We start from the raw sequence: 22,399 nt of genomic DNA on the forward strand, positions 1-22,399 counted from the left end.
GAGGGATCTCGGAGTCCTAGTGGACAATCACTTAAATATGAGCCAGCAGTGTGCTGCAGCTGCCAAAAAAGCCAACACAGTGCTAGGCTGCATTAACAGAGGGATAGAATCAAGATCAGGTGAAGTGCTGATAGCACTTTACTATGCCTTGGTAAGGTCACACTTGGAATACTGCATCCAGTTTTGGTCACTACGATGTAAAAAAAGATGTTGAGACTTCAAAAAGAGTATAGAGAAGAGCAACAAAGATGATTAGGGGACTGGAGTCTGAAACATATAAGGAACGGTTGCTGGAATTGGGTATGTCACTCTAGTTTAATGAAGAGAAGGATGAGGGGTGACATGATAGCAGTGTTCAATATATCAGGGGTTGCCACAGAGAAGAGGGAGTCAAGCTATTCTCCAAAGCACCTGAAAGCAGGACAAGAAGCAATGGATGGAAACTAATCAAAGAGAGAAGCAACCTAGAACTAAGGAGAAATTTTGTGACAGATAGAGAACAATTAATGACAGCCATTTATCTGAAATGTTACAGGGTTTCCTGTCTGAGCAGGGGGTTGGACTAGAAGACTTCCAAGGTCCCTTCCAACTTTATTATTACTATTATTATTATTATTATTCCTTCTGTTTCATGACATTTCTAATATTTATTATAGTATGATCTGTCTATCTTAGATGTTACTGATGAAGTTGTACACCATCTGTAAAATATTATATACCACTCTTCCTTTCTTGTTATAATTTAGTGTGGGCTTTATAGATAAGGTCCATAATTCTTCCCATTGTTGTGTTCTAACTATTCTTTAAAGTTTTGCATCCATTTTTTTTGTTTGTTATGTCTCAGTGTTATATTTCAGTAAAAGTTTACATAATATAAAATGCCCTAACAGGTGGTATCGGGTTTGTATTAACATTTCAAATTCTGTTTTTCTTAATGCCCCCCCCCTTCCTTCTTGAGATTTAATTGTATCCCCTGACTATTTGAAAATACATCAACAATGGTGGATTCCAGCCTTCGCTAAGTAGCACTTGCTGTATTTTTAGTCTATTTGTAGAATCTGAGCGAACCATATCTACATATGTAATTATATTTTTCTTGCTGTAATTATCTCCAACATGAAAAAGATTTGAAGGAGAAGCTAGAGGTGAAATTTTTTGAGCTTATTATTCCTTGTGGAAATTCATACTTTTATCAAATTTTGAATAATATGTCCTTTTAAGTTTTTGTCCCTCTTTTTATCTCTGTACCATAAGTATCTGTGAAGAACATTGGCTAAGTCAGCTCTTTCCAATATTGCCAATCTGCTTTTCGGAGATTTTATCTACTTTGTTATCCATGAGAGGAAGCTGCCTTTATGATACACTTTAAAATTTGGAAGATCAATGCCGCCTCTCCCTTTGCAATCTTCCAGGATTTTCTGTTTGATTTTAAGTCTTTTCCTAAGCCAGTGATGGCGAACCTTTTAGAGACTGAGTGTCCAAACTGCAACCCAAAACCCACTTATGCATCGTCGAGTGTCGGATGGGTTTGGCCCATTGGTTGGGTGTGGCCAATTGGGTGGGTGTGGCCCATTGGGTGGGCGTGACTGTGATAACGGCAGACAGGGTGGGACTAAAAAGTTCAATTAATTCCAACTTTGCAAGATCTTTGTTTTCCCCCGCGAAAAATTGAAATTGACTGATTGAACCTTTTTTTTTTTTTTTGAACACGGCAGCGGAGGCCTAAAGTGAAAAGGTTTTATAAAACCCAGCTGAAGGCCTAGGACTGGGCAACGGCACGCGTACCCACAGAGAGGGCTCTGAGTGCCGCCTCTGGCACCCGTGCCATAGGTTCGCCACCACTGTCCTAAGCCATATGATTTCCTGCAATTACCTCCATTCTTGTTAAATGCTCTCTGAAATTCTGATTGGTGCCATTTGAAATAAATTGATAATACATTCTTTTTAATAATTGTAATATATTCTAATCAAGATAGCTTTAGGTTCTTCCATCTTTCAAGGTCTCTTTTAATCCCTTACCATAATTTAATGTAGATGTTTTGATTATTTGATGATAATGTACATCTGCCATATATTATATTTTCTGAAATTATATCTTTGTTTTAAATAAAAATTAAATGAGAAAGTGCCATTTTTCAAAGCACAGCACAAGCCTTTAACACTGCTTTTAATTATTAGATTCATTTATTCATAAGCATGCCCCATACAAGCCATACAGCTATTCTTACAAGATAAGAATGTTTGATGGGTACAATTCAATACAGGTAGTCCTCAACTTACAACAACAGTTGAGCCCAAAATTTCTGTTGTTAAGCGAATTTTATCCCATTGTACGACCTTTCTTGCCACAGTTGTTCAGAGAACCACTGCAGTTGTTAAGTTAGTAATGCGGTTGTTAAATGAATCTGATTTCTCCATTGACTTTGCTTGTCAGAAGGTCGCGAAAGCTGATCATATGAACCTGGGACACTGCAACCGCCATAAATATCAGTAGCCAAGTATCCAAATTTTTGATCATGTGACCATGTGGATGCTGCATGGTTGTAAGTGTGAAAAAATGGTCATGTCACTTTTTTCAGTGCTGTTGTAATTTTGAACGGTCACTAAACTGTTGTAAATCAAGGACTATCTGTATCTGGAAGTATGTCTGCCTTTCCAGAAAAAAAAGGGTGGGGAAGAGACAGAGAGAGAAATTACCACTTTGATGGTACAGAGTATTTTGGAACCTATAAAACAGCAGTGAACAGCTTATTAGGTTATCTTTTGGTCAACATGTTTTGGGATTAGGTTACTCCTTTACAGTAGCCAACATTGAGAGTATCCACAATCCGCTATAAATATTCTGAAGGTGCTTGCTGCCCCCCCCCAAAGGTGCCTGTCCCTATTCTAACCTACATCCCATTAACCAGGTTCTTGTACATTTCAATTAAATGATAGAACTAACAAAATAAAGTGCCTACTTGGAAACAGAAGGTGTTAAAATAGTCCTATAGCTGTAGCTTTTAAATTTATGGCAGCTTGAGCAAAGATAGAAGCAGTGTTTCCAAAAAATGCTACAAGTGATAGTAGATTAATGGAGTCCCTTATGTTACTTCCGTAAACACTTTACAAGATTTGTCACAGTGATACATGGAAGATTGCAGCTTATATATATTGCCTCTTAGAATGGATTTGATAAGTAGTATGTGTTAGTTAATTGCTATAACCAGCCACTTTACTAAAATAGTAGGACATGGGCAAAGGTCTGATTAAACATTGATACCTGGAGAAAATTGACTCTTGATAAATTGTGTCTGTCATGCAGCAGACATCTGAGGTTGTAGTTTCCATCTGAGAAAGTCTTATTAGCAGCAAATTCTAGTTTAGCTTACAAGTAGTAAAAAATAAGCCTTCAAGTGTTGTGTGCAGAGTGTTTTTTTCTACAATAAATGGCTTCTTCTTTTCCTCTGTCACTCATAATATACCTCTGACCAAGAAGGTATAGACCAACAGTGTTCTATTCCCTCTTTTTGTAGAAGTTCCAGAAGCCAAGGCGCCTAGTCCTTCTATCAGTAGGCAGGTCAGCATTGAAACTGACAGAGTGTCCAAGGACTTCATTGAATTTCTTAAGACCTACAATAAGCCTGGCCAGGAGGTCTACAAGCAATGCAAACTATTCCTGGACACAATGCATCGCAAGCGGGTAAGTGAGGAGTTTGTTGGCCTTGGTGACTCATTTGGGGTTTTCTCTGCAAGAGTGAAATTCTGGAAGTAGAGCATCAAGCGCCTTTCATGGTGATGATAGCAAATAATAATAATAATAAAAAAATAGAAGGTAGGATATTCATTGATCTTCAGTTATGATCTGCTTGGGAAGTTATCCATAAGCATTATCTTTAAAGAAGGAGAAAATTATATTGTTTTTATGTGAAAGAAGATTAAGGGGAGGTTTTTGCCCAAATACAGGTAGTCCTTGCTTAATGACCAGTCACTTAGCAACTGTTTGAAGTTATGATGCCCCCCCCCAAGGTACTTATGACCCAGTTCTGAAGGTCCAATGGTGGCAAACACACACACACATACACACACTCCTGCAGTCACATGACTGGGTGTTTGGCAATTGGTTGCAGCATTTTGTAGTTATGTGGCCATGATTTACAATGATTTTTGCTGGTTTCCAGTCCTTGGGACAGATTTCTGGCAACAAATATGCATAGGAGTAAATGGACTCTCTTAATGACTGTTGCATTTGCTTTATGTTTGCTGCAAAAAAGATTGTATAAATGTGTTGATCCTGTGGGTGCTTTGACTTAAAACCATCATGACTTACAATGGAAATTCTGGGATGGTCGTAAATTGAGTATTACCTGTAATTTACTTTTTAAACAGAGTCATTTTAGATTTGTTCACAACACAGAAATGCAGGGAGCAAAGTTTTTTCTAATCTGTCTTCTAGTGTGCATAGAGCCATCTTTCCTTCTGAGAAATATGGAAGTGTGTTTACTATACGGATGAAATGAGCAAACTGTATACAATTCTACTTACAATCAGTAGCTTAGAAATTGCCCAGATGATGCTGCAGGCTATGGTATTATAAAATTTTGTGGAGTAGAGACATTTAAATAAATATCACAATTTAATAGATTGGCAGAATATAAATTAGGAAGGAAGGAAGGAAGGAAGGAAGGAAGGAAGGAAGGAAGGAAGGAAGGAAGGAAGGAAGGAAGGAAGGAAGGAAGGATTGCTAAAGCTTAGATTTTCTCGTGTGCCATTTTTGTGGAGAAATGTTTGTATAATTAAATATTTTCTGACATTCCCTAGCACTGATTCCCCTGTCATAACCTCTCCTTCTTCCTGGATCGTAAATGTTTTTCATCTTCTCTGAGAACCTTATTAAAGTTACTGATTGACCTGAAAATAAAGGAACTGGAAAAAGATATGCAGCCTCTAGTGTCTGCATTGTGCTGTCTGGTTCTGTGAAGAGTTCAGTGTGTTATTTGTAAGATTGGGACCTCCATTGAACTATAGGGCAGCCATAGGATGGAAGAAAGAGTCTGGTCCCCATATGGACAATCAACATAATAATATGTACTTGGATTTTATGAGCTCTCAAATCTGGGACATTACCCATTCTCACACATGTGACTGATTTCTCTTTGTAGGAGTTGAGTATTGAGGAACAGTCTGAATATGCTCAGAGCCTCTATCAGAACGTGGCAGATAAGCTACAGACTCGCTGGAAAGGTATTGTTCTGACATATTTTCCCATTTTATTTACAGAACTGGGAGGAGATAAGGGTAATGCACATTATGGATACAATTTTAGATGTGCTTCTTTATACCTGTGCTTGGAGTGGACTTGGAGGGGGGGGGGGACTTTTGCCTCAATGATGATGCTGGGGAACACATTTTGGTCCCTGTCTTACAAAGAAGATATCCTCCACCAATGCAGTATGGATGAAGGCTAGTCCACAAGGATCAAAAGTCCTGAACCCAGCCTTTCTAGAATCCTCAAGTTGCATTTTTATTAAAAGGGGGTTGAACAGATACAGGTAGTCCTCGACGTATGACCACAATTGAGCCCAAAATTTCCACCGCTAAGCAAGACAGTTAAGTGGGTGTTGCCCATTTTACAATCTTTCTTGCCTCAGTTGTTAAATGAATCACTGCAGTTGTTAAGTTAGTAACATGGCTGTTAAGTAAATCTGGTTTCTCCATTGACTTTGCTAGTCAGCCGTTCACAAAAGACGATTACGGGACACTGGGGCATTGCAACATCATAATTACAGGTCAGTCGCCAAGCGACCGAATTTTGATCACAAGACTATGGGGATGCTGCAGTGGTTGCATGAAAAATGACCATTAGTCACTTTTTTTCAGTGTTGTTGTAACTTCTAATAGTCCCTACACAAATGGTTTTAACTAAGGGACTATCTGTGTGGAAATGTGTACAAATGAACCTTCAGATATACAGGTAGTCCTCAACTTACAACCATTCATTTAATGACCGTTTGAAGTTACAGTGACACTGAAAAAAGTGACATGACCAGTTCTCACATATAAGGCCGTTGCAGCATCCCCACAATCACATCATCAGACTTCAGGTGCTTTGGCAACTGGCAGGTGTTTATGATGGTTACAGCATCCAAGGACCTGGGAGCTTGTGACAAGCAAAGTCAATGGGGGAAGCCAGGTTCACTTAAAAACTGCACGATTCACTTAACAATTGTGGTGATTCGTTGAACAACCATGGCAAAAAAAATCATAAAATGGGGCATGACTCATTTAACTGCTTTGTTTAGCAATGAAAATTTTGGGCTCAATTGTGATTGTAAGTTGAGGACCACTTGTATCTAGATATTGGAGACAAACAAAGCAGGAGGTCTATTTTTTTCTGGATAAAACTAAACATCTTTGTGAAAAAAGCTTCTCTACTTTCACTGGATGTGTTGCTAGGGAATCTTTGGCTACAGAATGAAGAATGTTCTGTTAGGTTCTTATTGGCATTTTTCCCGCCTAGTTATAGGGCTCCATTTAGTTGCTGGCTTAGTTTGCACTGTGCTCACCTCGTATTTATAGCAAAGTTTATCAATGAATGATGCAATGAGGGTTTTGATTTTCAGTTTCCTTGGACTTGGAGGGATGACTGGTCCAGGTTACCTTCCATGCCTAAGGATGCGTTGGAACCTGGGTTTCCCAGCTTCTAGTCCGACCCCTTAACTATTACATCATACTGGCTCTCAAATAATATCTGATGTAGGTGATGTTTTAATAAAAGGAGGTTAAAAATGGCAGATTATCTAACCTTAAAACAATTGCTGTGATGATATGAGGAAGAAGCTGGATGTGTTAGAACTCTCTGTTAGAATACTCTGAAATTTGATATATTTTTCTCATACAAGCCTTTTATGCTCCCCCAGTCTCCCCTAATGTTCCTAGCTCTTCTTTTAGACTCTTGTTTTTATATATAAGTGTATTGTGTGTGTGTGTATTATCTGTGTGTGTATACATAGATACAGACAGACAAACACACAAACATACTTTCTGTTTTAATGCATAAATCGTATATCTTCTAACTTTTCATTTTTTTAAGACTATAATATAGCTTTTATGCTTTTTAATTGATGTATAGTCAGTACGGTCATGTAGTCTGTGATCATTACAAAAATTTGTTTGTTCGTCTTTGTGTCTTTTTCAGTGCCTCCAGAAAAGGTGGAAAAAGTGACGGATCAAGTGGAGAAATACATAATGACCCGCTTGTATAAATACGTTTTCTGCCCAGAAACTACGGAGGATGAGAAGAAAGATTTGGCTGTCCAGAGAAGAATCAGGTTTGACTTTAGGACTAGTTTCTCCTCTTTAGATGCAAGATCCATTAACATTTGTTACCTACTTGTACCTGGATGATTCTGGCTGTAGCAGGCTTTTCTCTTAGGTTTCTCTTTGAGGTGATTGGACTTTTAAAAAGCTGCATTATTGCTAACAGGGAATCACCACTTTTACTGTTTTTAGGCCATTTATGCTGTGTAATATTTCACTTCACTGTCTTCCTTGGCGGAACGCCATGCCAATCCTCAATTATCAGAATAGCCCATATTAAATTTGTGGTCTGAATAAAGAAGCTTTTAAAAACATCTACACTAGCACTAGCAACTTGAATTTTTGGTGTTTTTGGCTTCGTGCTTCTAGGAGCAAATATACATTCCTTGCTCCTAGAAGCATGAAGCCGAAAACACCAGCCTGAAGATGACGAATGAGACTTCGTCGAAACGTCACCAAGAAACTTCCAATTTGACGCAGGAGAAAACCCGAATAATCAAAGACCTACACACACACACACACACACACACACACACACACACACACACACACACATATATATTGGAAAATTTGCATAAAAATATGACTCCTGGGTGCAGATGCCGGCAAAACCCATTTAAGTCATCATTGTTTACTGGCTCCTTAGCCCTGATGATGTTTGGAGTTTCCAAACGAAAGCTTGGCAGCTTTTAGTAAAGTATATTTTTATATTTATACTCTCCTGGTGTTCGTATTTGCATAAAAATACGACTCCTGGGCATGTCTATGGTACGAATAAAATACGAACACCAGGAGAATATAAATATAAAAATATACTTTACTAAAAGTTGCCAAGCTTTCGTTTGGAAACTCCAAACATCATCAGGGCTAAGGAGCCAGTAAACAATGATGACTTAAATGGGTTTTGCAGATGCTGGCAAAACCCATTTAAGTCATTATTGTTTAATGGGTCCTTAGCCCTGATGATGTTTGGAGTTTCCAAACGAAACCTTGGCAGCTTTTAGTAAAGTATATTTTTATATTTATATTCTCCTGGTGTTCGTATTTTATTCGTACCATATATATATATATATATATATATATATATATATATATATATATATGTATGTATGTATGTATGTAGGTAGGTAGGTAGGTAGGTAGGTAGGTAGGTAGGTAGGTAGGTAGGTAGGTCTTTGGTTATTCGGGTTTTCTTCCACGTAAAATTGGAAGTGTCTTGGCGACGTTTTGACGAAGTCTCATTCGTCATCTTCAGGCTGGTGCTTTCGGCTTCGTGCTTCTAGGAACAATGTGTGATTGTAGCTGTTTCCTCCTTTTAACTGCCAGTGGGGGTATGAACTGATTGGATGAGAGCTTGGCTGTGTTCTGATTGGATGGAGGTGTATTCTGATTGGTTAGGAGCTTGGCTGTGCTCTGATTGGCTGGGGGGTTGGCTGTGCTCTGATTGGCTGGGGGGTTGGCTGTGCTCTGATTAGCTGGGGGAGTGTTCTGTTTGGGTGGGGGCTTTGTTGTGCTCAGGTTAGTCTGAGTTGCAGGGTGGTTTAAAATGGTGAACTGCATTGCTATTTTTTGGCTTCGTGTTCATGGTTGTGCCTCATCTTCATGGTGGGTGTCAGTTTGCTTCGTGCCACCATGAAGATGGAGCACGAAGCTGAAAGCACCAGCCTGAAGATGACGAATGGGACTTCGTCGAAACGTCACCAAGACACTTCCAATTTTACGCAGGAGAAAACCCGAACAACCAAAGACCTACATACAAACACCTGCGAAAACCTCAGAAAACAAATATATATATATATATATATATATATATATATATATATATATATATATATATATATACACACACACACACACACACACACACACACACACACACACACACACACACAACTGGATATATGTATATCCAGTCGTAATGAAATACTTTAATTTTAAAATATACTTTTGAGAGGAAAATAAACGAATAGTACAGAGTGAGACTGGCCCCAAACTAATCAAGGGCTAGGACATATAGAGAGCTCTTTGGCAACAGATGGTGCCTCCTTAAGGATTGAATGTTTTTGGACTTTTACATACACAAAATATTGGCATATACCATAAAAAAAGAAAAGAGGGTTGGTAGTCAGTGGCCAATATAGTCTTTGACTCAAATGAAAACAATATTGCATGTTATAAGGTCAACTGAAGTCATTCAATTTGTAGGGCATAGAGGAAGAACAAGATCTTACGAGGAGCTAATTTTATGCATTGTTACACATCAAGAAAAATAATGTATGTGTTTGTAATTAGGTTTTCGATTCATGAAACCTTTTCTGTCTGTAAGAATGCATCAGTGGAGATGACAAGAGAGCTGTTGCCTCATACAAAGTTACATGTAAATAGATGAATGGAAGCACATTGGGGAAAGGTTTACGCCAATGTTAACGTTTATTTCTTAGGCTTCATAAAGGCCAATAGAGTTGGTACTGAAGTGAAAAGCTTTTCCTAACGATGGGTAGTCCTTGGCTTAAGACCGCAATTGGGACCAGAATTTCCATTAATAAGCAGGGTGGCTGTTAAGTGGGTTGGGCTCAATTGTTTGCCCTTGTTGTTAAACAAATCACTGCAGTTGTTAAGTGAGTCATGTGGGTTGACAAACTAATTAGATAATCAGATTAGCTTCTTTCATTGGCCAGTCGTAAGTCACTTTTTTTGGTGCCATTGTAACTTTGAATGGTCACTAAATGAATGGTTGTAAATTGAGGACTACCTCTGTTCTCTGAATCAGATTACAGATTACAGATTCCCAGTTTTGGCAGTCAAATATATAAAACCAGATAGTTTCTTTTTATTTTCCAGTCATAATCTACAGATGACTTAAAGCAAATCTGCTACTAACTTTCAGAATGATTGGTTTTGGGTACCTCCAAAAATATTTAAAATCGTGCCTAAGAATGGATTTCCCATGACATTGATATTGGTCTCTAAAACCCCGTATGACTTGAGCGAGGTGGTTTAGGATGTATGCAATAAGAAATTAAATAAAGAAATAAAAGCAGACAAATTATTTAAGTAACTAAATATTTGTTCTTTGCTTTTGTTTCCCAGGATGCAATTTTTTGGGCACAGAGTTCTGTTATTTTAGTCTTGACATGTTAAATTGTTTTAAAGATCTCAATAGTGATTTTTTCCCCCCCTCTCACTTTCAAATCAACCGGCAGAGCTTTGCACTGGGTTACTCCACAAATGCTTTGTGTTCCTGTCAATGAAGAAATCCCTGAAGTCTCGGATGTAGTTGTGAAAGCTATCACGGGTATGTAAAGGGCTGATGGGTTGGGAGAGGGGATGTTTATTGAACTTGAATGTTTTCACCATAGTAAAAAAAAAAATCACCAGCTCAATCCCAGGAGCAAACTTGTCTTGTATTAGAAGGCTAGTAAGAAGAATGTGAATTTAGCCTGTGGTACTTACATTTCTTTTTTTGTGAAAATCTTGTTCAGGAGTGATTTCTTAAAAAAACAACAAATATATCATGGGATAATACATTTCTCGTGTGGCTGGTTCATACATAAAAAGTGAAACCTATATTACCATTTGTTAGCTTTTCTGCTTGGCAATATACATGTTAGTATGAAAATATGTAAGAATAATATTGCAAGGGTAATGTTGGCTACATCCAACGGGTGTAGAACCAGAATTCAGAGTGATATGAGAGTACTACCTGCTTCATTCTCTTTTCATCCTCCCCGCCCAGGAAGGACTTTTTAATGGGAATTTAATGGGAATGAAGTGGAAATTATTCACACTCACTACTTAACTGTTTAGAAGAATACTTTGGCCCACTAGGTTTGTACAGACGTAGGTAGTTGGTGTCCCTAATTTCTAAGGAATTCTTCCTGCCCTCTCCTTTTTCTTCCTTACATATCTTTCACTTCTTCCTGGAATAATTGCCTGGAATTCTTTAAAACTCCTTGTAGAATAAGTCTCCTTTTGCCATTAAATATTTTCATAGCAATTGATTTCCTCAAGGCCAAAAATCTGGGTCATTAAGCCTTCTGTCCCTTCTAGTTCTGGCTTGAGACTTGAGAAGATCTTATTCTATAGTTGGGATTATGAATTGATGGCCATTCAGATGTGACTTATCTATAACTCTCAGCAACTCACAATCTTGTGTCATTAACTGAAAAATTGTCATTCAGCAGCTGTCTGAACTTAGATGTTTAGTTGTGTTACTCCAGTGCTATAAAAATTATTGTTAATGTTTTATACTGCCTGCATATGGAAGGCTAAATACAGTAACTGAGGGTTCATCATTCAGAGCTGTCATAAATAAATAACCCGGTTCATTGTAACTGTACCTTTAACTGTCAATCATTTGAATCCCCTGCAGAGTCTTATATAAGCTATAAAACAATTTTAGGACAGACATATATTTTAAGGAAAAATGATAATAGTGCAGCCAGCAGCATTTTCAAGGCATTCCTTTTTCCTTTTAACTCGTAAGAGAAAAGCCTCCTGAAAGAATAGCACTTTATGTCATTCTTTTAAGTAGCCAACTATTTAAAATTGTCTAAATCATTTTTGGATCATTTGGCTTATCAGTGGATTAATTATATTAAATCTTGCATTTTTTTTCTTATACGGCAGACTGCTAACTGATAAGGCTTTTTTTCTTCTCCTTTCCTGGTATTTCCCTATCAGTGCAGGATCCATTTTTTTTTTCCAGATCAGCTGCATGTTGTTCCATTGGCTGCAATAGGAATTGACCAATCATCTTGTCACCCAGACTTAATGTTGTGGGCTGAAAGAGAATGACTGATCCAAAGTCACCCAGCCAGTTTTCATACCTAAGGGGAAACTAGAACTCACAGTCTCCTGGTTTCTAGCCTTTAAAAGAAAGATAGCGTACAAGATTTGATAAACACTAAGTATGGAGGGTGGGACAATTAAAGTGGAAAGAGCCCTGGCAAGGAATGCAGCCCTCTTTGATTCTTGGGATTGTTTTCCTCTTGCAGACATCATTGAAATGGACTCGAAGCGTGTCCCCCGGGACAAGTTAGCCTGCATCACTAGCTGCAGCAAGCACATCTTTAACGCCATCAGGACCACAAAGGCTGAACCAGCTTCAGCTGATGACTTTTTGCCCACTCTCATCTACATTGTCCTGAAGGGCAACCCACCCCGCCTGCAGTCTAACATTCAGTATATTACTCGATTCTGCAATCCTGGCAGGCTGATGACCGGGGAGGATGGATATTATTTTACAAACCTGGTAAGTTGGTCTTTGATTGTAACTCTCTTTTTAGGGGAATTTGAAGAAGAACTATATATTGTCAGATACTGAACCTATTTTTCTAGTTTTCTCTTAATGGAAGAGAAGCTGAACTTGATCATCATCATCATTATTTATTTAAATTTATTGGCCGTCCAACTCATCCGAAATTGTCATTATATAGAATTGGATTTTTGGCTCATCTGGTTCTGTGTCCTTATTTGTGGCCTGTTTTCTGGATCTTGAACCTACAGTCATGAGGCACTATGGAGAAGCTGTATGATGCACATACATCAAGGAAATCTAACATCCTATGTTCATGCAGATAATTAATATATTAAATATATTGAAAAATACCAACCGTCTTATTCTGCTGTTGAAATACCAGGAATAAAACCTACATGTACTTAAAAAAAAAAGAGGTCTGCAATAACAACTTTCAATATTCTTGCTATGTTTGCTAGATAGGAATGGGAAGCCAGGTATGACTGAATTATTGCACAGAACTAAAATTAAAACTAGAAAAAACTTTAATTGGGTTTGTACAGTGACCTACAGTGGAGATGTGTACTTAGCTATTCTTTGTGTGTTGAGAACCCAGCCATGACATTAATATGTTTTTAACCAGGCCATTATATTAACCCACAATATAGTCTCTTTATGCAAGTTTTATTATTTAAAAATTGTGTTTTGTTAATCCAAACCTAGCTTTAACATGAAGTATGGTATATATTTGAGGATGTGAACAATGTAGGCATGGAAGTTTTAAAAAATAACAGTGCCTTTTCTATATTTATTTGTGTCATTTATCTACTATTTCAATTGTCATGGACTCTAGGTAGTTTAATGATATTGCTCTATGGCTAATGATAGTCTAGGAGGGGCATATTCACTCTTTCTCTCACTCTATCATACACACAGCTGTTGCAAGATGAATAAAAGTTTGCATGTATCAGAATACACAAACTGCAATATGTAATGTAACATATACTTCAGAAAGGGAGTTATGCATGCATAAGTAAATTTCTAATTAAGATTGTGGCCCTCCAACAAAAAAAACCTGATCAAATGGAACAATTTTTGATAAACTGACATTATTTATTATTACTGGTATTATTGTTATTAAGTAGTAATTTAAACTATCTTCTACAAAAAGTTTCATTATCAAGGTTTATAACATATTTTAAGTGTCACATCAAATAGTTTGCATATGAATGGAGCTGATGTTAACCTTATGCAACCTGAAAAACTAAACTCTTTGCTTTTGCAGTGTTGTGCTGTTGCCTTCATAGAAAAGTTGGATGCTCAGTCCTTAAATCTGAGCCAGGAAGACTTTGACCGCTATATGTCTGGCCAGACCTCTCCAAGGAAACAAGAACCTGAGAACTGGCCAGCCAATGTATGTGTGGGGATGCGCCAAATGTACAGGAATCTTGGTCTCCTCTCACAACTGAATGAGAGGCAGGAGAGGATTGTCAGTGAGGCCAAAAAGCTTGAGAGGGACCTTATTGATTGGACTGATGGGATCACCAAGGAAGTCCAGGAGATTGTGGAGAAGTACCCTTTGGAGATTAAAGCCTCAAACCCAGCCTTGGCGGCCATTGACTCTGAAAATGTTGAAAATGACAAACTGCCCCCTCCACTTCAACCTCAGGTTTACGCTGGATGAGAATGGCATCAAGACTCAGATATTCCTTCCTTCCTGTTTTTGTCTGCTTGGCAGATAGGCTAAGGGGAGGGGGAATGAAACACATTTAAAATTGGCACGTTTTAAAGGTACTCTTTGTTGGTAGATGTGTTCCATGATATTTATTTTAGTCAGAGTTGGTTACTATGAGGGCTGAATTTTTATGTGTTCCTGAAATTAATTATCATTTCTTTTTACAGAAATTCAATATAATTTTTAAGGAATGCTTTGGGGATTGTTTTCTTCAAAGCATGCACATGTTTTAAAATCTACTGGTGGATAGTTGTGCTATCTTCACTCCCTAAACATAGTTGCTTATCACACTTTGCCAAGAATGCTGTGTTTGAGAAAGAAGTGTAAAGGATTCTTAATCTTTGTTTTCAGAAAAGGATGTGTTGTAAAGTAAATATTTAAGATTGTAAATAGGTTTGAATGTTGAGCAATGTCTTAATAGCATGACATTTAGCAAAGAATGGAAACCGGGTTTTTTAATTTCTTCACTCTTTAAGTTTTTGGTTTATAGTTTTGATCCAGAATAGGAAATACCAAGGAAACACTACATTGTAGCAAATAACTAATTTGAACACAGTTCTAATATGACTAAAGTCATTTCTTAATATGTATGATTTCTTATCTGAATTTTCAGCCTGGAATAGCGTCCTTTTTGCTGTTCTGATCTCTAGCAATTGCATACTTGGACCTTTATGAAGATCAGAGCAGAATTGGATGGTAGCTGTGGGTATATGTGTGAAATGCTGGAGTTTAAATTGGTCTAAAAATCACAAGATACAAGAAGATTCTGGCTTTAAAAGTAACTTAGTGTTTTTTTTTAAATAATTTGCTTCATAATACTTGTGCATAGCCTTCAAAGAAATGATTAGTGCGGCATGAGACTATCTTGTGCTTGAAAAATCAAAGAATGAGGTACACAAAAGAAAGTTTATGATTGCTTTCCTGAATCACATTTTTAAATGGATTGGTCCACTGAATTATAAATGGTCAGAAAACAGAAATATGGACAATCCTTAAGGCAGTAAACTGGCTTATGCAATTTTGTGAACTATATACGTTTTTATATGACTTTGAACAAAATAGGAATCTATATTATTATATTGCTGAACTACAGCTTCCAGGATTTGCCTTGATTGCTATGATGGCTGGAATAACTGTCTCCTTCAAGAGGGACCCATTGCTTTCTCAATTCTTTCACTGCTGTCCCGAAGATTAATTCATCAACAGTACACATATCACTGTGAATGACTGTCTTTTCTTCCCCTCCAGCCTTTTCAGTATTCTTAGTAGTATGATGATCCAGCCAATTCAAATCTTCTCTTTGGCCAAAGATTTAGCATGGCTGTGTGGATGCAAGAATTTGCCAAACTGGATGAATTAGTCAGCCTTTCCCAGCATGTTAGACTATGATTATTGTTTTCCTAAGGAAGATACACGTTGGGATGATAGAACTGTAGTCCAGGAAATACAGGGGGTACCAAGTTAGAGAATGCTGAATTTATCTATGGGTGATGCTTTTTTAACTTTTTACTTTATAAATTAAAGTAAAGCTCCCCATTAATTTGTCAGAGCTAAATTTGGCAGGTTCTTTGAAAGGCCAGGTTGAGTTGTGTGAAACTATATTAAGCATTTTCCTGAAGGGTATAGTTTAAATGCAATTCCCTCCAATTGCTGAAGTCATGTTAAATGTCTGAGACTTGTGTGTGTGTTCAAGATCTTGGATATCCTGATTATCACTAAGTCTCAAACTTCATAATTGAAGGGGGGAAAAAAACTCTTTGCAGTGTTACCTGTTTTTAATATTAGAACACTTAAAATACCAACTCTTTTTCTTATGCTTTTCTCAACTCTTTGAGTCTTATTTGTACTTCTGGGAAACATGGGATTCCTAAGTGTTCCATTCCAAACCGTGTTTTTGGGCAACATATGAAAAAGCCAACTTTATAACATTTTAGCTGTACAGGTATTTATCTGATTTTGCAATAAGGTCAGACCAAGACTGTGACCTGTTTTGTGTATGCCTGCTTTAAAAAGCATATCAGTTTTCAGCTTGCAACTCAGCCAGTGTCTGAGTTTCTTGAAAGGTTAAATATTTATGTTCTTTTCCCTTCCTCAATTAAATTTGTGGAAGTGAAGTAAACAAGCTATTCCTTTGGCTACAGAAAGTCCATGTTGGTCAGATTTTTCAATTTTCAGAGTTTTGTTTCTTGGCCTCATTGTTTGACACTCTAGGTGCTAATTCAGATTTTCCAGGTATATATTTCACTCCAAAAAGGCATCATTATAGCTACTGCTGTTAAATTGCTGTCAACAGAAATAAACCATATACAATGTGACTCATTATTAGTCAACAGAAATCTTGATTTACAATTTTTTATATATCATTGATGCTTCAAGTTTAGTCACAAATCTGTTAAAGCCTGAAAAGCTTGTAACTGCTAATGGTATCAAATTATCTTTAATTATACTTTATTACTCTTGGGGGCAAAAAAGGGACCTCATTTTCAATTACAAAACTGAGCATGCCTTTTTTTCTGTAATCTAATAGGAAAGAACCAAGGTCAGTCCTATCCTTCCTGAATGGTATCAGGTTGACTTTTCTTCACCATTCATAACATGTTTAAAGGTGATAAATTATTTTATAGAATCTGGCATGTCATTCGAGGGCCATGTGTAATTTTAGGTTGAGAGAAAATTAGTCTCTTTTGGGGGATTTTCTTAGAGGCCTTGAAACTGGGGGACTCAAAGAACCACTATTGATACAGATAGTCTTCAACTTACAACCATTTATTTATTGACTGACTGAAGTTACAATGCATTGGGAAAAAAAAGTTTTGACCAATCCTCACACTTATAACCCCATAGTCATGTGATCATAATTTGGGCACTTGGCAACTGACATGTATGTATGAAATCGCAGTGTCCCAAGGTGATCAACGTTTGTGACTTCCAACTTCTACAAGCAAAGTCAATGGAGGAAGCTGGATTTGCTTAATAACTGTGTTTCATTGAGAACTACAGCAATTTGCTTAACAAGTGTGCCAGAAAAGGTTGTAAAATCAGCCACTGGGCTTATCAATGAAAATTCTGGTCCCAGTTGTGGTGGTACGTTGAGGTCACAACACATTCTAGAGCAGTGTTTTTAAACTTGCTAGCTAGAAATTCTGGGAGTTGAAGTCCACGCATCTTAAAGTTGCCAAGATTGAAAAATACAGTTCTAGACTTCTGGGGAAACTGCAAAAAAGACCCTCTATTTCACACCTGCCAAAATAGATGTACTTGTTGGTAGGCAAAATGCTGGCAGGCTGATATGGATGGAAAAGATTCTGCAAGAAACCTTGTAGAACTTGTTCAACAAGGTTTTAAAAGGGGGGGGGGTGCAACCTGCAAAAGTGACTTGTGGCTAGTTTTTGTTTCTCTGTGGCACACTAAGAAAGCAGCATTTCCCCTTTAGGGAAGCCAATAAGGAAGCAAAAACCAGGTATCTGAACTGGGGGGGCGGGAAGCAACCTCTTCCTTCACAGGCAGCAGTCACAACCAGCTTAGTTTGAGTTGTGCTGTTTTTTTTCTCTTGCAAGAAAATGGCCTGGTTACACATTTTGTTCATTTCTTGCTTTTCCTGACATTGCTCTTAGCCATGGGTGGTTTCCATTATCCTTGCTTTCTACCTAATCCAGGGAGCAGATAGGTGTGGCTGAGTCTTTGTGGCATATAGTTGGGGCAGGGAATGGGTGGTGGTTAAATAGGATTTATCAGTTGATGCACTCACAGACATTTAATGGAGATACTTACAAGAGTTCAGTGATCATATGCAATGCAGAAATGTTCATGGCACACACAGCTTGTGGAGAATCTCTATTAACCTACTACACAAACTTAATTACGTTGCTTAAGTATTACACATACACCCACTTATGCTCACTGTTGTACGATAGCCAGAATACGTACCCTGACTGGAGAAGATCAGAGTGCTTTGTAGATAATTGCATGCATGAATTGGGAGTCTTTATCAAAGGTTGTCATTTTATTCTTTGCCAGCAACATCTGTCACATTTTCCACATCAACCTTTCGCTCATCTGTTAAATAGCCCAGTCAAACTTTACCCACTGCATGGGAAATTAACTCTGAACTTTCTTTTCTCTGGTTGCTGTCCTTTGGTCCTGGTTTGAGCTTGATGAATCATTTCCTTGTGACCTCTTTTTTCTGGTAGCTGTTGTCCAGACCTGGTCTGATAACCTTGATTCTTTCTTCTCTGCAGATCTGCATTTTATGTCAGGTTCAAATTCTGTTCATCTCTCTCTCCCAATATTTTATTTCTTGTAATAGCCTGAGAGATACTGGTGAATCAGCAATTGTGCATAGGGTATGTGTGCATCTTTAGCTCCTATCCTGAGCTTATTGTGAAGTGTAAAGCTGCCTTGTTTGGTTAGTTTGGGAACCAGTGTAGGTGTAATCCTCACTCAGCAACTACACTTGGGACCAGCAGCTTGGTCATTAAGTGAAGTGTTTGCTAAATGAAACATGATTTTACAATCTTCAGCTTTCTTTTGCTTTACAAATCTGCAAAGGTTGTAAATGCAAAGACTAGCCACAGAGTTACTTTTTCATCACCATTGCAACTGCAAGGGAGTCACTAAACAAGGATTACCTGTTTGGTGCAAAACCATAAAACAGGTTACTTCAGTGGTACCTGTTTTATAGTTTTCAGCAAAACCATAAAACAGGTTACTATCTGATTATGTATTATCTCTGAATACAACCAAGATGTGAATTGTTGATCAGTTCTCTTAAACTGGCTAGATGACTTTGGGTCAATCACTCTCTCAGCTTAACTCACTTCACAGAGTTGTTATGGGGAAAACAGAAGGAGGAAGGAGTATTAGGTATGTTTGCCATCTTGAGTTATTGGTAAAAATAATAAAGTTGGACAAAAAAATTTAAAAAGAAGTATAGCTCACCATTGACTTTGTCGTGGCCCAGACAAAATTGTGGAAAGTCCATGTTTAACAGAATGATGGTTGTGTTCCTTCAACTGACCTTTAGTCAGCTGTCTCTCCCTTTTTGAAAATAAAATATTTATGGAAGTTAAATATTCATGAACTGTTTGGAATGAGGATTTTTAATGTACTAGATGATGAGAGAGGCTTTTGATAACATAAAATTTTGGTCTACTTATTAACCAGCCAGGTTTCCTGTACTATTCAGATGAAAGTCACCTTTAATACGGTTTCTTTTATGATATTGGAGTTTTATGTCAGTGTAAAGGAGAACTAATATTTGTTGCTTTATCACAGAGGTGAGCAAGCTTTCTGAGGAGTGGTTGGATGGGGAACTACAAGGAAATCTTGGAGCTGGACTGGGAAATGAAAAATAATCCCAAAAAATAGTACATATGATCCTCAATTATTATTATTATTAATAATAATAATAATAATAATAATAATAATAATCAAATAGAAGAGAAAGAACTGGAGAAGATAACAAAATACAAAGACCTACAAATAGAAATAGAAAGACTGTGGCAAAAGCAAGCAAGGGTAGTACCAATAGTCATGGGCTCCTTGGGTGCAATCCCAAAACAACTGGAGCACCACTTGAACACCATTGGCATTGACAAATTCGCTATTAGTCAATTGCAAAAGGCGGCCTTATTAGGAACTACTTCCATCCTGCGACGATATCTGTAATACCATCAAACATCCACATCTGCCTATCCCAGGTCCTGGGTAAGGACTCGATAGGTAGACAAAATGCCAAATCCAGTCTGAACATCTGGCTGACTGTGCGGTGATCGATAATAATAATAATGTTGGAAGGGACCTTGGAGGTCATCAAGTCCAACCCCCTTCTCAGGCAGGTAACCCTATACCATTTTGGACAAATGGCTGTCCAATTTCTTCTTAAAAACTTCCATTGTTGGAGCATTCACCGCTTCTGGAGGCAGGTTGTTCCACTGGTTAATTGTTCTAACTGTCAGGAAATTTCTCCTTAGTTCTAGATTGCTTCTCTCTTTGATTAGTTTCCATCCATTGCTTCTTGTCCTGCCTTCAAGCACTTTGGAAAATAGCTTGACTCCCTCTTCTTTGTGGCAGCCCCTGAGATATTGGAAAACTGCTATTATGTCCCCCCCTCGTCCTTCTCTTCATTAAACTAGACAAACTCAATTCCAGCAACCGTTGCTTATATGTTTTAGCCTCCAGTCCTCTAATCATCTTTGTTGCTCTTCTCTGTACTCTTTCTAAAGTCTCAACATCTTTTTTACATTGTGGTGACCAAAACTGGATGCAGTATTCCAAGTGTGGCCTTACCAAGGCATTGTAAAGTGGTATTAATACTTCACGTGATCTTGATTCTATCCCTCTGTTAATGCAGCCTAGCACTGTGTAGCAACTATCTTATACACAGCAACCATTCGTAGTTATACAAAAGGTAACTTTGCGACCAATCCTCACATTTATGACCTTCATGGTCTGTAAAGCAAATGAAAGCTGAAATAAACTTAAAAGTTTAAAGTAGCACTTTGCTTAATGTCCCTATTTTTGTCACTAAACAAGCACTACCTGTAATACGAAACCAAAAGAGGGATAGGTGATGGATTTGTGCCCTAAGTCATCAGTCTTAGTCTATATTCAAATTATATTCAAACTATATTCAAATATCTTATTTACTTGGCTTGTAACATTTAGACATTTCTTGTTTCAAAATGAAATATAAGGTAGAGGGTCCTTGGTGCTCTCTGAGCTTGGTTTTTTTCTCGCAGACGTTTCATTACCCAAACTAGGTAACATCATCGGTACTCTGGGTGATGAATCATCTGCAAAAAAAACCAACTAAACTCAGAGAGCACCTAGCACTCCCTCATTTCAACCCCAAGCTACAAATATTCTCCTTTATTGAAAAATAAGGTGCCCATTGCTGATAATTTGAGTAGCTGAAATCTGCAAACTACTGGGAATATAGATGTGACACATTTAAAAATAAATTGGAACTTGAATTAAGCAGTAACATGGCCAAAATTGCTATTCAAAACTAAATTACTACAGCTGGGGAAAACTCAAGCCGTCTGAGAAGCTCCAAAAAGACATCTGTCTTCAAACTAGGTCAACGGGCAGCCAAATTTAGCAATAAAGTTTAGTATATGAGTGTAAAGCAATGGCCACTAGGGAGAAAAACCATCCACTCCATCTTCAAGCAGCAGTGGAAAATGGAAAAAGGTTACTTGGAAAAGAGCAGGCAATAAATATTGCTTTCACCCCAAAGAAAGATGCCCCTGAATTTAGGAAGATCCTCACCTCCAAAAAAGATTAGCTAGAAAAGAAATCTTTCCATAAACTTTGTAGCTTAGGTATCTGGCTAGATGGAGAAAATGTGCAGAATGGTTCAAAATGACATTTCTAGCTAGAACTGATGAATCTGACTGCAGTTCTAAATCGATGGCCCATTGTTTGAGATTAGCTAGTGCACATTCATAGCTCATCAGGGTGAGGGCTGCCCATGTAATGCCATTAAGATCACAATTTAATAAATCATAACCTGTCAGTTATAATGAAAGAGGCTAAGCCAACTGGAAAAAAAGAGAGCTTAAGGCAATAGGAGAAAATGTAAATCCAAGCAGAGGTTTCTATTTTAAGAAGGCCAGCTTCACAACAAAGCACCATGTTCAGAATACAGCGAGGTGCTGAAGAATAAACCTCTGAAATTTGGATTTAAGATAAGGTGTAGGAGGAGACTAATCTTCCTTGTAGACATTCCATTTACTATGTGTAGTCTGTGTATCTGCTGGCTCTATTTATCATATTGGTGTTACCATAGTTTCCAGTCCCATTGCAAAAAAGGATCCTGTAGGGAAACTTTAAAAGTACTGTATGAGGGATTGAAGTTCTTTTGTAAGAAGCCCGTTTCTTTATTGCAGAAAAAAGAAATAAAGTAGTATAATGTTTTGCTTGCCATGGTGAAATTGGATAGAGATGATTTTTACTCTCCATCTCTTATTGAACAAGAATAACCTTAATTGCCAGGATATGCTGCAGCCAGGCAGACAAAAGTAAATACATCAGGGACAGTCACTGAGATTCCTTTGCCCCCAAATGTGATAGTGGCTAAGGAGATTTTAAAACGAGGTCCATCCAACGTATAGTTCAATATT

General features: G+C 37.7%; 1 protein-coding gene across 1 annotated transcript in view; it reads left to right on the forward strand.

Annotated features, from left to right (window-relative positions):
- RABGEF1 (RAB guanine nucleotide exchange factor 1) overlaps positions 1 to 19,343 on the forward strand; it is a 61,868-nt gene extending 42,525 nt beyond the window's left edge. Inside the window, exons 8-13 of the mRNA XM_039346328.1 lie at positions 3,516 to 3,682; positions 5,142 to 5,223; positions 7,178 to 7,310; positions 10,503 to 10,594; positions 12,297 to 12,553; positions 13,824 to 19,343. Coding sequence (XP_039202262.1) covers positions 3,516 to 3,682; positions 5,142 to 5,223; positions 7,178 to 7,310; positions 10,503 to 10,594; positions 12,297 to 12,553; positions 13,824 to 14,222 — 1,130 coding nt within the window. The 3' untranslated portion in view covers positions 14,223 to 19,343. The remainder of the gene's footprint in view (positions 1 to 3,515; positions 3,683 to 5,141; positions 5,224 to 7,177; positions 7,311 to 10,502; positions 10,595 to 12,296; positions 12,554 to 13,823) is intronic.
- Positions 19,344 to 22,399: the final 3,056 nt, after the last annotated feature.

Source organism: Crotalus tigris, unplaced genomic scaffold (assembly GCF_016545835.1).
Source record: "Crotalus tigris isolate CLP2741 ecotype Arizona unplaced genomic scaffold, ASM1654583v1 scf7180000017987.690289119674:8195010, whole genome shotgun sequence".
Taxonomy (NCBI): Eukaryota; Metazoa; Chordata; class Lepidosauria; order Squamata; family Viperidae; genus Crotalus; species Crotalus tigris.